The 15,987-nt window shown below is 51.1% G+C and overlaps 1 protein-coding gene across 2 annotated transcripts in view; it reads left to right on the top strand.

Annotated features, from left to right (window-relative positions):
• The window catches only part of Axl (AXL receptor tyrosine kinase), a 30,367-nt gene that overhangs the window by 1,514 nt on the left and 12,866 nt on the right, over positions 1 to 15,987 (top strand). The window contains exons 3-12 of one of the 2 annotated variants that reach the window (XM_032894147.1): positions 175 to 275; positions 1,180 to 1,356; positions 7,589 to 7,669; positions 7,808 to 7,923; positions 10,975 to 11,185; positions 11,477 to 11,616; positions 12,245 to 12,395; positions 12,606 to 12,632; positions 15,128 to 15,260; positions 15,631 to 15,722. In XM_032894147.1, the coding sequence (XP_032750038.1) occupies positions 175 to 275; positions 1,180 to 1,356; positions 7,589 to 7,669; positions 7,808 to 7,923; positions 10,975 to 11,185; positions 11,477 to 11,616; positions 12,245 to 12,395; positions 12,606 to 12,632; positions 15,128 to 15,260; positions 15,631 to 15,722 (1,229 nt within the window). The remainder of the gene's footprint in view (positions 1 to 174; positions 276 to 1,179; positions 1,357 to 7,588; positions 7,670 to 7,807; positions 7,924 to 10,974; positions 11,186 to 11,476; positions 11,617 to 12,244; positions 12,396 to 12,605; positions 12,633 to 15,127; positions 15,261 to 15,630; positions 15,723 to 15,987) is intronic. The other variant, XM_032894148.1, reaches the window with a different exon arrangement.

A 15,987-nucleotide genomic window follows, 5' to 3' on the forward strand; every position in this document is an offset into this window, starting at 1 on the left:
TGATATGACCTCTGGGTTTCGTTTTCCTCTTCTGTAAAAATGAGTTAAAAATAGGACCTACTTCAGCCTCCTATAAGTTTCCTGTCCAGACCCCCCCCTCCTTCCAGTTCTGCTGACCCTCCGGGTATCCAGCCCTGATCCCCGGCCTTCTCTGTCCCTCCTCTTCCCTTCTAGAATCTCAGCCCTGCAACTCTCAGATGCAGGAGAGTACCAGTGTATGGTGCACCTGGAAGGACGGACCTTTGTGTCTCAGCCTGGCTTTGTAGGACTGGAAGGTGAGTTCTCCGGTCGAGCTTCTGCGGGGGTGACAGGTGACAAAGAACTCAGGAGTTTTTCCATGGGGACATCAAGTCCAGAGACATAGGGAATCTTTGGAGTTGGGGAAACATGGGAGACCATTCATTATGGGGGATAGGTCTAAGGGAGATTCTATGTTCCAGAGGAGAGAGACTTGGGGAGCTTTTGGATGTCCTGGGGAATCAGATATGCTTAGAGTAGGACCTTCTATTCTAGGAGTCAAGTGCATATGAGTTAATTCTCCCATTATTCCAAGTACCTCATTTCTTCATTAGGAAAGGGCTACAAGGAAAGCCAGGCATCGTGATGCACAAATATAATTGCCACATTGAGGAGGCTGAGGCGGCGATCTGTAGTCTGAGGCTAGTCTGGGATACATATCAAGACCCTCAAAAGAGAAGACCTGGGCATGGGAACACATACCTTTAATCCCAGCACTGATAAGGCAGAGGCAGGAAGATCGCTGTGAGTTCAGTCCAGCCTGGTCTACATAGTGAGTTCCAGGACAGTCAAGGCTCTGTAGAAAGACCATATCTTAGAGGGGTGGGGGTGGGAGCAGGAGAACAGGAAGAAGGAAAGGGGCAGGAAGAGGGGGAGGAGGAAGAAGAAAAAAAAAGGAAAACAAGAGATGAGGTGAGAATTCTACCTGCCCTGGAAAATGTCCAAGATGACCAGGCATAGGCTGGAAGCACAGGCCTAGGCATAGGAGCACAAAGGATCCCATGTCTGAAGGTGATGCAGGTGTCCTGAGGGACCATATGTAAGGGACAAGTCAAAACCCTGCAGGGTGGATCTAGTGTTTAGCACCTCCAACATCCTAATGGTTATCTGAGGCCCCTGAGAGGCTCAGTGGGAACCAAGCTTCTGTCACGGACTGCCCAGGTCTCCCATACTTCCTGGAGGAACCTGAAGACAAAGCTGTGCCTGCCAACACCCCCTTCAACCTAAGCTGCCAGGCCCAGGGACCCCCGGAACCCGTGACCCTACTCTGGCTTCAAGATGCTGTCCCTCTGGCCCCAGTCGCAGGATACAGCTCTCAGCACAGTTTGCAAGCTCCAGGTGAGTCTGAGAGCGTGGGCCAAAGCAGGGTAGCCAGGGCCCTTCATTCTATGTGTCTGTCCACTTGTCTTCTGTCTCTGTCTTGTTTCCCTCCCTGTGATTTTTTCACCTGTCTGTTCTTCATCCTTCTGTCTCTCCATCACTGTTTTGCTACTTCACCCAGTCTCTCTCTTTCTCTGCTCACCCCAGCAGCCTCCCTGCTCACCCTAACCTCTTCCTGCTCACCCCAGGTCGGTGTCTCTCTCTCTCTCTCTCTCTCTCTCTCTCTCTCTCTCTCTCTCTCTCTCTCTCTCTCTCTTTCTCTCTCTCTCTCTGTTCACCCCAGCCTCTCTGTTTACCCCAGCCCCCGCCCCCGCTCACCCCAGCCTCTCTCTGTTCAATAGCATTCTTTGTCCCAAATTTCCTCTAAAGCTGTTTAGAGGCCTAAGTGTGTAGGCCTGGTGCTCCCTTGTCAGCCCTGACCCAAGCAGGGCATCAGAACGAACCAATTCCCTCCTCTGTCCACTTCCTCATTCGACCTGCCCAGCCCCTGCTCTGAAGTGTCCCCTAGGCCTCAGTCTCTGCTCAGCTGAGGTTTCCTGGGAAAGCAGAGCCCAGACTAGACCAAGGGAGGGAAAGCGAGCAACAGAGAAAGTCCGTTAGAGAAGACAAGAGTGAATGCTCATGCCTGTAATCCCAGAACTTGGGAAGCTGAGACAGAAGGTTTGCCACCAGTTTGAGGTATGTCTAGCTGACAAAGTGAGTTCTGGGCCAGCCTGGGGTTACAGTGTGAGACCCTGTCGATGAAGAAAACCAAAGGGCTGAGGCCGTTAACCAGTTGGTAGAATGATTGCCTTAGTATGCTCGTAGCCCTGTCCCTTCAAAGCACCGTGTAAACCAGGTTCTGTGGTGCACGCCTGCGATCATAGCACTGGTGGAGGTAGGACAACCAGAAGTTCAAGATCATCCTCAATTATCAAACTCAAAGCTAGCCCTAGCTACACAGTGAGTTAGAGGCTAGCCTTGGGCATGGTGAGGAAGGGAAATTAAAAGAGAACAGGCCACCGAAATGACCCTGCGTGGAGAGACACATTGATAATGTGGTCTGAATGACAGGACCCCTACTTCAGAGTGGCCCTCCCTTTCTGTACTATACAGATTGGGCATTCTGCTTAGGGCCACATGGTAGTCAGAGACAGAGCTGGGGGACCTTGAGTGACCCTTATCAAGGAAGAGGAGATGGAGGCACATATAACAACTCCCGGAAGAGTAATGGCTTCCTACAACCCCACCTGCTGCCTCTCCGGGGAGGTCAGGAGGGGGTCTTTCAGTGTGGAGGCTCACATTCCCAGCATTCTGGGAGCCCTGAGTGTGCAAGGAAGTGTGATGAGCACGCTGGCCCCCCAGAGGGGTGACTCAGGCCTGAGGCTCGAGTAGCCTGGTAAGGCTAGGAAAAGGGCCTGAGTCAGCCTGGCTGGGCAAGAAGGGAGGAGGGGAGAGATGGGGCCCACAGGTGTGAGAGGGTCTTCTGGGTCTCTTGGTGTGTTCTGACAGGAACAGAAGCATCTGCAAAGAGGTGAGGAGTTCCGCATGTGTAGCCCCGTCCTCCTGGATTGGTGGATCCATCGGCATCCACTGCTCTGTAGGAGAGAATGTGTTAGTGGGGGCCAACCTCTGTGGCTCTCAGGGTGTGTCTCTGTAGCTGTCACTAAAGGTCAACTTTGTCTTGTATCAGTTTTCCTCCTGTGCTCTGTGTTCACGGCTGTTGATATCGTATGAGACCAGAGCTGTTGACAACGTGTGGCTAGCTTGACCACCTCTGTATATATATATATTTTTTTTCTTTTTTCTTTTTTTCGGAGCTGGGAACTGAACCCAGGGCCTTGCGCTTGCTAGGCAAGTGCTCTACCACTGAGCTAAATCCCCAACCCCTATGTATATTAAGGGAACCACATCAGTTCACAGGAGTGCACCTGGGGTTGTATGTACTGTTGAGAGGTCCCAGTCCCTTGCAGGATCACGATGTCATATGGATGTGGCCGCTTGTGCCTGTAATCCCAACGCTCAAGGAGGCCAGCCTGGGCTACACAAGACCCTGTCTCCAAAGGGAGAGGGAAGATGCCTGTGTGACTAAATTGGTATGTGAGTTCCAGGACGATAGACAAACCCTATCACTCCACCACCACCCCCAAAAAAAAGGAGAGAAAGAGAAGTATGACCATCATCATAAAATTCTGTCTTACTCAGTACATAACAGAGAGAGAGACAGAGAGAGGTAGACATTCACAACGGAGTATTAGTACGCTCCTGTGTCCTCTGGGCTCTGTTACTGACTCCTACTGATTCTTGGTGACTGAACCCCAAGCGCTCACCTGTTACCCATGTATCTGTGCCAACCCATGCATATGTGGCAGTGTCCTCATCTTGCCGTCTCTACAGAGGGCCTTTGTGGCTGCGGGATAACTGTGTTTCCCCATCTGTGTTCCCATCCGTCTGTATCTCTGTTTTGGCACAGATAAAGCCCCCCCCTCCACCCCCGTGTGTGTGTGTGTGTGTGTGTGTGTGTGTGTGTGTGTGTGTGGTGTGAGGAGTCAACATCAACTTTTAGTGCTTCCTGGCAATAACAATTGTGTCTATTTGTCTGTCCCCTTCAACACTGGCATGTGTTGTTAGGAGCACAGAAGTGTGCTCAGTGTGTTCTCCATATTGACATCTGGATATACTACTTAGCCAGGTGTTTGCAGTGGATGTGTGCAGGTCGGAGTGTGTGCTTATGTGCTCCTCCCCACACTGACTGTGTGTGTGTGTGTGTGTGTGTGTGTGTGTGTGTGTGTGTGTGTGTGTGTGTGTGTCTGTCTGTCTGTCTGTCTGTCTGTCTGTCTACTGGCTATGCCTCATTGTCAATCTCCATGTGTTTTCCAGTAAGTCCCGGGGCATTTATGTCACTGTGTTTGGGACAGCATCCGCCCTGTGAATAGTGTGTAGCTTAGCTAGTGCTGCATTTCTCTGTGTTTATATTTGTGCTAATAACGGCCCCTGTGTATTTAAGAGTGATTCACTGTCGGGGGAGGGGAGGGTGCTTTGTAAAGGAATTTTGTCCGTTTGTGCGTGTGAGTGCCTCTCTGTCCCTCTCTATCTGAGTCAGGGCGTGTCCTCTTCTCCCTCCATCTCTCTCATTCCCTCGGAAAAGCCAAGGGTGGGAATGAGCGGATGGGGTGGGGGCGGGACAGTACATCTGGAAAACACATCTGGAGTCCACAGGCTTTTGTGTGGTGGAGGGCAGGGGAAAAGGGTCCCAGACCCCTCATCCCATCCCAGTGGCCTCATTTCAGATGCAGCCCCTGGGGCATAGGAATGGGAAATCCCAGGCTATGCCCACCAGGACAGGCCGGAAATAGAGGGTGGGGGGCGCCCCGGTGACTCAGGCGGGGGCAGGAATGCTGCGGTCGGAACAGAACCGAGCTCCAGAACCACTCCCCCCCCCTTGCTCCGGGGCTGCTAAGGCTGGCCCTTGGCTCCACGTGCCAGGTGGCTGGACGTGATCCAGCATTCGCCCCCTCAGTCTGCCGTCCCAGGGCCACGCATCCCTTCCCGGGCCGCGGGGGCTGTGGCGCGGGCACCTGACCTTGGCTGGGAACCGCAGCCAGCTGGGGCAACTGGGGCTAGGGCGCTTCCCTACCCACCCCCTTCCGGCCTTCGAGACTGATTTTCCCCTGTTCCACTCCCTCTGCTGACTGAGAAAAGGAAACTTTGTGTCTGCCGAGCGAGGTCGCCCTCCAACATACCAGGTGGAGGGAGCACCACGCTCGCACAAACGCAGATGCCACAGTACACAAGTACATGATGTCCTCAGACTTATACAAGCCATGAAACACAGATGGGCGAACTCACGCACGCACATCCACATCCATCAGTCTCAGAATTGCTGCCCCAATACTAAGAGGACTCTGTGCACATGAGTGTTACATATCTGTGTGTTTGTCTGCTTGTGCCTGGAGTGTTTGTATTTGTACACACTTGTGTGTGTACCGTGGTGACAAAGTTGCTCACACAGAAAGAGTGGGTACACAAACAAGGCAAAACAGACTTAAGACAAACACCTTGGCCCACAAACCTTTCCCAGACACACCAAGACATTTATTCAAGAACGCATTAACTGGCTTGCTTGCCTGTTACATAATCAGGCTCCCTTTTCTTCCTTATACACCCAAACACAGATGCACACGCATGTGTTCATTGGCTTGTAAGGCCTGGCTTTGTCGGCCTGTCATTCCAGCTACTCCAGAGGCTGAGACGAGGATTATTTGTTCAAAGCCCTTCTGAGCTAAAGGGTCTGTTCAAGGCCAGTCTGGGCAACTTAGTGAGATCCTATCTGCAAAGAAGAACTAAAAGGAAGGCTGGGAATGCAGCTATGAGACATCTGCCTAGAATCCATCGAGGAGGAGCTGGAGGTGTGGTTCATCTGTAGAGCATTGGACTAGCATGCCTGAGGCCTGTGCTTGATCAGAAAGATCCATGGGGGCTGGAGAAACTGCTTAGTAGATAAGAGCACTTGCTGCTCTTACAGAGGAACTGAGTCCAGTTCCCAGCAACTACTGGGAACTGTAGATGCCATCTCACATCCTTCTGTATGTGTCTAGCTCCTGGGACCCCCATACCCTCTTCTGGCTTCTGAGGGCACCTGAATACATGTGGTAGTCTCTCTCTCTCTCTTCTCTCTCTCCTCTCTCTCTCTCATCTCTGTCTCTCTGTCTCTCTGTCTGTCTCTTCCTCTCTGTCTCTCTCTCTGTCTCTCTGTCTCTCTGTCTGTCTCTTCCTCTCTTCTCTCTCTCCTCTCTCTCTCCTCTTTGTCTCTCTGTCTCTCTCTCTCTCCTCTCTCTCTCTCTCTGTCTGTCTCTCTCTCTCTCTGTCTCTCTCTGTCTCTGTCTCTCTCTGTCTCTGTCTCTCTCTCTCTCTGTCTCTCTCTCTCTCTGTCTCTCTCTGTCTCTCTCTGTCTCTGTCTCTCTCTGTCTCTCTCTGTCTCTGTCTCTCTCTGTCTCTCTCTGTCTCTGTCTGTCTCTCTCTCTCTCTCTCTCTCTCTCTCTCTCTCTCTCTCTCTCTCAAACTTCACTCACAGCCATGCAGTGATGGCACACATCTTTGACACCATCACTCCACAGGCAGAGGTGGGCAGACCTCTGTAAGTTTGAGGCCAGCCTGGTCTACAGAGAAAGTTCCAGGACAGCCAGGACTACACAGAGAGAGACCCTGTCTTGGGGGAAAAAAAATTCACCCACTCGTTCAACAGACATTTGCAGAGTACCTACTGTGTGCCAAGCCATGCTGCCACCACAGGGTTCCTTAAACAGACACTCCCTGCTCTCCTAGAATGGAGAGTCTGAAAGAGAGCCTTAAGAAACAAACGTGATCCTTGAGCAACGTGTGAGCATGCGGGCAAAGAGGAGAGAAAGCAAAGCCAGGCTCCAATTCTACGGAGATTAGTCAGGGGCAGAGCAACTTAGGTGTGTCATCAGAGAAGCCAGGGTGAAGTCACATAGACATCTTGTGGGAATACAGTGTGTGCAAGAGAGAGAGAGAGAGAGAGAGAGAGAGAGAGAGAGAGAGAGAGAGAAAGACACCAGAAGCAGATGGAGCTGAGAGAGCAGATGCAGGAGACAAATTTATCAATGAGCAAACACGTGTACATTACCATACACTATGTCCATTGTTTGTGTCTCTGTGAAAATCTGTGTAGGCTGTGAGTGATGTTGGTATACGGGCCCCCTGACCCCTTTCTCTGCAGGGATGGGATGATCCTTCCACATGTCTATGATAAACTTTCTCCTCCCCATACCAAGGACCAGTCATCTTTCCTTTCTTTTCCCTTTTATTTCCTCTACTCGTTCACGTTTTACCGTCTGAGTTTGAGATCTCTGTCTCAAACTGCCAGTGAGCTTGAATTTGAGGTCCTTCTTCCTCAACTCACCCATTGTCTGGTACGACAGGTGTGTACCATCTGGCTCTGTAGATGTCTGCTTCTGCTCTCGCTCGCTCGCTCTCTCTCTCTCTCTCTCTCTCTCTCTCTCTCTCTCTCTCTCTCTCTCAACACTCACCTCATGAGTCTGAGTGTTTGTCTGTGTACATATGTACATAAGCATGCTTGTTTCTGTGTATGTGTGTGTGTGTGTGTGTGTGTCTGTGTGTGTGTGTCTGTGTGACAAGGTGTGGGAGTCCTCCCCCCTGTAACACTAGGCTTTCTCCTCTTCCTCCCCAGGCCTGAACAAGACATCTTCTTTCTCATGTGAAGCCCACAATGCCAAGGGAGTCACCACCTCCCGCACAGCTACCATCACAGGTGACAGCAAGAGGATTCAGGGATCTTGGTGACAGGGGTGTGGGAGGCTGGATTAGAGGTCAGAGGAGAAGGCAGAGGGAAGGTGGAGGGCACTGGGGAGAGGTAACTAAGAGTCAGCCTTCCCTCATCTGCCCACAGTGCTCCCACAGAGACCTCACAATCTCCACGTGGTTTCCAGACATCCCACGGAACTAGAGGTAGCTTGGATCCCTAGCCTGAGTGGCATCTACCCACTCACCCACTGCACCCTGCAGGTGAGACCCTCTGACTTGGATCACTTCAGTCTCAGCCCTCCTTCCGTCCATACCCACAAGCCTACATCATCTTCCCTAAGGAAAACCAGCCCTTCCGCACTGGTTAACCCAAGACTCACCCACTTCACCTGTTAGCTGTGTGAATTTGAACAAACCCCAAAGACCATTCTGGACTTCAGTTCTCCCAGCTATAAGATGGGCGTGATGCTAATATTTACGAGCTAGGAATGAGAATTCAGTAAATGAAGGCAAGTAGTCAACTTAAAACAGTGTCTAGGGGTGCATTATAGACTATTAGCTGGTTTTATTGTTTTGAGTATTAGTGATATTGATGGTAGCCGGATTGGAAACTCTAAGTTGTCAGGACTTGTAGCTGTGTCTGTCACAACCCTATGCTTACTGTCTTCACTCTGACCACTCTGGATTGTTTCTGTCTAGAGTAGGTCTTTCCCTCTTTGATATTTGGGCTCTCTAAGGACAGTGCTTTTAGTCATATAGTCATCTCAATGTTATATAGCATAGGTCAGGCAGATAAGGCTGTTCAATGGAACATATAACGGCACAGTTGAAATGGTACAGGCCTGTAATGCCAGCATTTGAGAGCGAGAGGATGGAGAGTTCAAAATAGCAAGACTGTCTCAAAATAAAAGACTTAAAAAGCTAAAAGTATGGCTTAGTGGTAGAGCCCCTGCCTAGAATCCCCCAGTGAGGAGTTGGGGGTGTGGCTCAGTGGTAGAGCCCCTGCCTAGAATCCCCCAGTGAGGGGCTGGGGGTGTGGCTTGAAGTAGAATGCATAGAATTCACCAGGGAGGAGCTTTTTTCTTTCAAGGTATGAGACTGAGAGATCCTGAAAGGAAAGTGGCCTGCGCCCCCACTCCAATCCCCCTAGCCAGAAAAACAAAACTGAGGTTCAATCCTGGCATTTCACCTACTTGAAAGATCTCAAATGTCCAGTGGAGCCACAGCTGCCCTCCTACCCACATCCATGCAGTGTCCAAAGAAAAGCAGAAGTGTGGGTTCTTCCTTCTCCAGGTCTCACTTCCTGCTGCCCACAGGCTCTGGCTGGACAGTTCCTGAGGGAGGGTCATGGCTGTCCCAGGGAAAAGAGAAGTGGGAGTGATTTTGAGCCCACTGTCTGCCCTTCTCCCCTTTGTCCTGGCAGAAGTTCCTCTTCCTGTATGTCACTGTAGGTCAGAGAGCAGACTCGTCCCCTCCTGCTATCCATCACTGACCTGCCTCCTTCTCCTCAGATCTTGTAGGGCCAGTGTCACCCATGTTACTCTGAGAAAGCTATTGAACGTCTGGGCCTTGACCTCCCCATCTGTAAAGCTGGAATGAGAAAAAGAATTGAACCTCTAAGTGGACAGGAGGGATTTATGTGATTATCGGGGTACAGGCTTAACAAGGGACTTAGCATACAGTAGGCGCTTGAAAAATATTGACTTTTAGGGCTGAGGTATAATTTAGTGGCAGAATGTTTGCTCAACATTGATGAGATCGTTGGGTTCATCCCCAGTCGTGCCAAAACGGGGGCTTAGGGATAGGTCTCAGTCAGTACAGTGCAAGCTTGAGGGTCTGAGTTTGATCCCCAGAACCCATACAAAGGAGCCGAGCATATTAGAACACACATGGAATCCCAGGGCCAGGGCAGATGGAGATGATGGATGCCTGGAATTCACTGGCTGGCCAGTCTAGCCAATCAGTGGGTCTCAGGTCCTATTGAGAGACCCTGTCCAAAAAAAAAACAAGGTGGGTGCCAACAAGAGGGCTCACCAGGTAAAGGTGCTTGCTGTCAAACTTGACAAATTCAATTCCCAAGACCCAAACAGTAGAAGGGGGAAACTGACTCACATAAGTTGTCCTATAACACACACACACACACACACACACACACACACACACACAATAGCAACTATAAAAACAACAACAACCACCACCAGACATAGTAGCACATGCCTTTAATCTCAGCTCTGGGGAGGCAGGGGCAGGGGCATCTCTGGAGTTGAAGGCCAGATTGGTCTCTGAAGCAAGCCCAAGTAAGCCAGGGACACATAGTAACACTGTCTCAGAAAGAAAGAAGTCAGGGAGGGGACAAGTTGATGTCATTGTAAACAAATGAACCTACCTATCACTAAACTTTGACACATGACAAATAGAGTCCCCTTGTCACTCAATGGTGAGCAAGGTATTGGCTTTTTCGCCTTAATTTTTTTTTCAAGACAGGATCTTACTATGCTGCCCAGCCTGTTCTTGAACTGGTGATCCCCCTGCCTCACGGAGAGCTGGATTATATAGCTGTGTGTCACCACACCAGCTGCACAACTGCATTTAACGTTTTGGTTGATTGGTTGATTGGTTGGTTGGTTGGTTGGTCGATTGGTTGGTTGGTTGGTTGGTGGTTGGTTGGTTGGTTGGTTGGTTTGGTTGGTTGGTTGGTTAGTTGGTTTGGTTGGTTGGTTGGTTTGGTTGGTTGGTTGGTTAGTTGGTTTGGTTGGTTGGTTGGTTGGTTGGTTTGGTTCAGTCCTTCAGTTGTTGCTTTGAGGGTTTTGCTTAGGGGTGTGTGTGTGATACTAGGGATACAGAGTGTGCTCTGTACCACTGAACCACTCCTTCAGTTTGTGCATTTAACCTTTAAACAACCTTTCAAGGCATCTCTGGTCCTCTAAATGAGGAAACTGAGGCTCAGAAATCGGGAGGGGGTGGGGGAAATCTTGCCAGAGGTGGCTTTTGCAAGTGTGGTTTCTTTGCTTTGCAAATCTGGATGGTCATCGTTGTCCTGTTGTGGAGCTACAACATACAGTCACACACACACACACACACTCACACACACACTCACACACACATACCCTCACACACACACACACTCACACATACACATACTCTCTCACACACTCACGCACACTCTCTCACACACACATATACACACATACACATACACACACACACACACACACACACACACATCCTTGCGCAGTTATATAGTCACACTAGGATCACAATCAAGAATAGTGTAAACTGCCTTCTGGTCCTCATGTCTTTCCCTACCTTCAGGCTGTGCTGTCAGACGATGGGGTGGGCGTCTGGCTGGGAGAGTCAGATCCTCCAGAAGAGCCCCTCACGGTGCAAGTATCAGTGCCCCCCCACCAGCTTCGGCTGGAAAAGCTCCTTCCTCACACCCCATATCACATCCGGGTATCCTGCACTAGCAGCCAGGGCCCCTCACCTTGGACCCACTGGCTTCCTGTGGAGACCACGGAGGGAGGTAAGAAAGTCTTGGGAGGAAGATACCATTGGGCTTTGCTTTCACTGGTCCCATCCTGAACTCTCCTGTCACCCCTTTACCCCACAATGGCCTTAGTCTCCTTGACCGGCCCCTAACCCCTAAGCTCTGCCCCCTAGCCTCTCTCCAGATCTCTCCCTGTGCTTCCGCTCGTGGAAGGCCTGCACGAATTGCGCACGCGTGTGCTCTTTGCAACTTGCCCCACTTCCTGGGAACAGGGGAGGGGGTCAGGAAGAGGTGGGGGTACCAGCTTCCCTCTTCCATGTCCTCCAGTGCCCTTGGGTCCCCCTGAGAACGTTAGCGCCATGCGGAATGGGAGCCAGGCCCTCGTGCGTTGGCAGGAGCCAAGGGAGCCCTTGCAGGGCACCCTGTTAGGGTACCGGCTGGCATATCGAGGCCAGGACACCCCCGAGGTGGGTGCTGCTGGCTGGGTTAGGGTGGAATGGTTGTGGGAAGTGGGAGATGGGGAAGAGATAACAGAGTAGACACAGGCAATTGTGGAAATCGGCCACTACTATACTGTTGTACCGGGCTGCTGAGTGCGCGTGCCGCTGAGGCCCACTCCGGAAATCCTAAATGGGCCCACGAAGAAGGGGCTGAGGAATGTCTGTCTGTGAGCCTTGTAAAAGCACCTCACTGGACTTGAGGACTGTAACTTTTACAGCATTTTAGGGATGAGACACTTCCTAATTTATACAGATGTTTTATCTGGGCTGGCTGTACCCCAAGGTGGGGGGGGGGTGAGAAGTTAGAAGGGGTTGGATGAGAGCAAAGAGATGAGAATTAAGTTCTTCTACAAATGCTGAGCTGTGCCTGGTGCCAAGCACTCTCCTGAGAAGCTGAGGATACAGCCAGAGATGAGGCAGAGTCCCTGTCCTGTGCAGCTGATGTTCCGGAGTGCATGGGGCTAGAGATGTGGAAATGAGGGGGGCTAGAGATGTGGGGACCAATGTGGAAATGAGGGGAGAGGGTGAACAAGGGTTGAGTCTTAGGAGTTCTGGATGTAGGTGTCCCTTCTGATGTCGCCTCTGGACTTCCTAGGTACTTATGGATATAGGGCTAACTCGAGAGGTGACCTTGGAACTTCGGGGGGACAGGCCTGTGGCTAACCTGACTGTGTCTGTGGCAGCCTATACCTCGGCTGGGGATGGGCCCTGGAGCCTTCCTGTGCCCCTAGAGCCCTGGCGCCCAGGTAACTCTAAAGCCATACCCAGCCCCCTTCAAGACGTCCTTAGGATGGCCTCTTCCTGGCACCCTCGTTCCCCATGCCTCTGAGTGCTCCCACAGCTTAGACTCTGTTGCTACCCTCAACCCGACACAGAGTCCCCCTCAGCCGCTCACTCGTGTCATGTCAGTCTTGCCCTCTCTGAGCATGTCTCCCCTCTGTCCTTTCTCCTCACAGGGCAAGGACAGCCACTCCACCATCTGGGTAAGGGCTTTTGTGCCCCCTTTCTCTGCCTTCCCTCAATATGCAGGGAGAGCCTCCTCACCACACAACTGCCTTTTACACACCCCTGCCATGCATCCCAAACATATCGCTCTAACCCTTCCCTTGTTCAGTTCGTGTGGCCCCTGAGGGAGGTGCCTAGAATGGCCCAGTGAATGGTAGGGAGAGTGAATGAATAGATTCACAGGCGCATGCATATGTAAGGAGCGAATTAGCATACACTGGGCGGGCAGGTGGATGGATGGCGCATACGTATATGGAGACTGGGTTAACAGACACTTGGATGGGTAGACACATGTGTGGGGATAAAAAGACTGAAGGATACATAGCCAGGCATGGTGGTATGTGCATTTGATCCCAGCACTTAGAAGACAGGGGCAGGTGGATCTTTCTAACTTTGAAGCCAGCTTGGGCTGTGTAGTGAGTTCCAGTCCAGCCACATAGTAAGACCCTGTCTCAAAAAAAATAATAATTGAAGGATAGGTAGATGCATAAATGGATGGACGCATGAAGAGTGAATGGTCATACATAGAGATGAATTCTTACAGACATAGGCCAAGGGGTGGACGGAATGTATAAGGGATGAATAGACAGATCAACAGGAGGAAGGGAAGGGGACGGAAGAACGGAAGGAAAGAGAGGAGAGGCAATGAGAGAGATTCTCTCCTTCAAATATTTCTTCAGCAATTCTCCAACCTTCTTCCTACTTCCATTGCAGCCCCCTAGCACTACAGAGACACCACTTAGAGCCCAGCTCACTCCTTTAAATGCTCTCACATACCCCCCTTCCGCGTCATCGACCCTCCTCTCGTGCCTCATGACAACCCTTCTTTCCTCACACATGCCCGTTGCACACTCAACTCTCACAGATGCCCATTGCTACCTTCTCCTTGTTTTTTGACAGTGGGACTCACTATGTAGCCCCTGGGTGGCCTAGAACTCTACACAGTCCAGGCTGGCCTGCAACTCACAGAAATCCACCTGTCTCTGCGTCCTGAATACTGGGCGTATAGGCATGTGCCACCATGCCAAGCTATACCTAACATCTATATGCATAGTCTGTGTGTGCCTTCTGTCCACCCCATGGGACCCACTTGTAACTACTGAAAAATGTTCAGTCCTCAACTGTCTTAAAACCTTTATCTGCTTGATAAAGGAATTTTACTCTCCTTACCCTAAACAACCTTACCTACAGTCTTACTATCTTCTTTCTCTATGTCTCTCTGTCTATGTCCTCCCTCTGTCCCTCCTCCTCCCACACACACACACACACACACACACACACACACACACACACACCACACACACACACAGACACAGGCACACACAGGCATGCACAGACACATACACATGCCTAGAAACACACACACACACAGCACTCAGAGAGACACAGAGACGAACATAGACACACACACACACACACACACACACACACACACCTACCCCCTGGTACTCCTAGCACACACATGACCCATCACACTCCAGTCCCTCCCTGCTCTATGCCTGTCCTTTCCTCTACTGCCCCATGCCCTTCCCGTGCTCCTCACCTGCCAGCTCACGTTTAGTTTGTGTATTTTGCATGCTCACTGCACACTCTCCCCATGCCCAATCACATCCCTAAGGATCACTCCTCAGAGCCCGCCATGGTTGGCCCACACTTGCAACCCCAGCACGTGGGAGGGCTATGGAGGCAGAAGAATTAGTTCAAACTGCCCTGAGCTACAACAAATCTTGACTCTAAAGAGAGAGAGAGACAGACACAGACACAGACACGGAGACAGAAAGAGGCTAGAGGTGTAGCTCAGCTGGTAGAGTGCTTGCCTGGCATGCACGAGGCCCTGGTCCCATCTCCGGCACTCCATAAGCCAGTTCAGAAGGTACATCCCTGTAATCCGAGCACTCGGGAGGTGGAAGCAGGAGGATCAGAAGTTCAAAAGTCATCTTTGGCTGCATACCAAGTCTGAGGCTTAAAACAAAACAAAACAAAACAAAAATTGGACATTTCTCCTTTGTCTTGTGTTCCAAGCTCTTCCAATGGCCACCCCATTCTACACACACACACACACACACACACACACACACACACACACACACACACACACTTCCCTTATGCATGTGTATTTGTCTCTTATTCCTCTCCTCATTGAGCACTCCCAAAAGATATTCCTTAGTTCTTTGTTTCCCAGCCTTGTGCTACGTGCGCCTTCTGCACTGTGTGGATTCTCTCCCTCCCTCACTGGTCTTTCCACACCCAGGACACTTTTTTGCACGATTATCTCCCCTGCACTATTTCCGACTCTCCCACACACACTCGACTATCCTCTCCTCGCATGCTCACACCCCCCTGTATACACTGCTCACCTTCCCTTTCCACCCAGGTCACACTCCTGTCTCCCTCCCATGTCACTCCCATTTGGGCCCCAGGGAACTGGATCCAGGGGCCTTAGCTGTGATCTGTCCCCCATACCCTCTGACAGTGAGTGAACCCCCACCTCCCGCCTTCTCGTGGCCTTGGTGGTATGTACTGCTGGGAGCACTTGTGGCCGCCGCCTGTGTCCTTATCTTGACCCTGTTCCTTGTCCATCGGAGGAAGAAGGAGACGCGATATGGGTGAGTTAGAACTCCATCGGGGAGGCTCTGTGGACCTGGATGGAGAGGCTGAGGTCATAGAAGACCAATGAGGAGGCTCTGTGTGTGTGTGTGTGTGTGTGTGTGTGTGTGTGTGTGTGTGTGTGTGTGTGTGTGAGAGAGAGAGAGAGAGAGAGAGAGAGAGAGAGAGAGAGAGATATGTCTGAATGGGGAGGAAGAGACCTGAAGAGAAGATGGAAGTCAGGGAGTGGTCTTTCGAGATGTGCTCAGCATGCTCTAAAGGGGAGGGTGGCACAGCTTGGGAATGCACTGCTGCTTGCTTTAGTGCCCACTCAAGGACAGGGTTCCATGTGGTTCTATTCATCCCTCACCTTCTCCCTTCTCCCCCTAGGGAGGTGTTCGAGCCAACCGTGGAAAGGGGTGAACTGGTAGTTAGGTATCGTGCCCGAAAGTCCTACAGTCGCCGGACCACCGAAGCCACCTGTAAGTGAACTCCACATAGAGAACTGGGCGGCTGCAGATGGCCTGAGCTTCTGTAGATGTCTGAGATGAGTTTCTGGAAGTCTTTAGAACACTAGGGTGTTAGAGCCGCGGGCCCTAGGCACAGTGAAGCTTGGACCACACAGCTTTAGAACGGGAGAAGATAGGGCGTTGTGTATTCTCAGCACTGGGACAAAAACAAAACAAAAACAAAACAAAACAAAACAAAACAAAAAAACCAGCTTCAAGAAGGCTCGTTGTTTGAGGG

The sequence above is a fragment of the Rattus rattus genome, chromosome 2 (genome assembly GCF_011064425.1).
Source record: "Rattus rattus isolate New Zealand chromosome 2, Rrattus_CSIRO_v1, whole genome shotgun sequence".
NCBI classification, from domain to species: domain Eukaryota; kingdom Metazoa; phylum Chordata; class Mammalia; order Rodentia; family Muridae; genus Rattus; species Rattus rattus.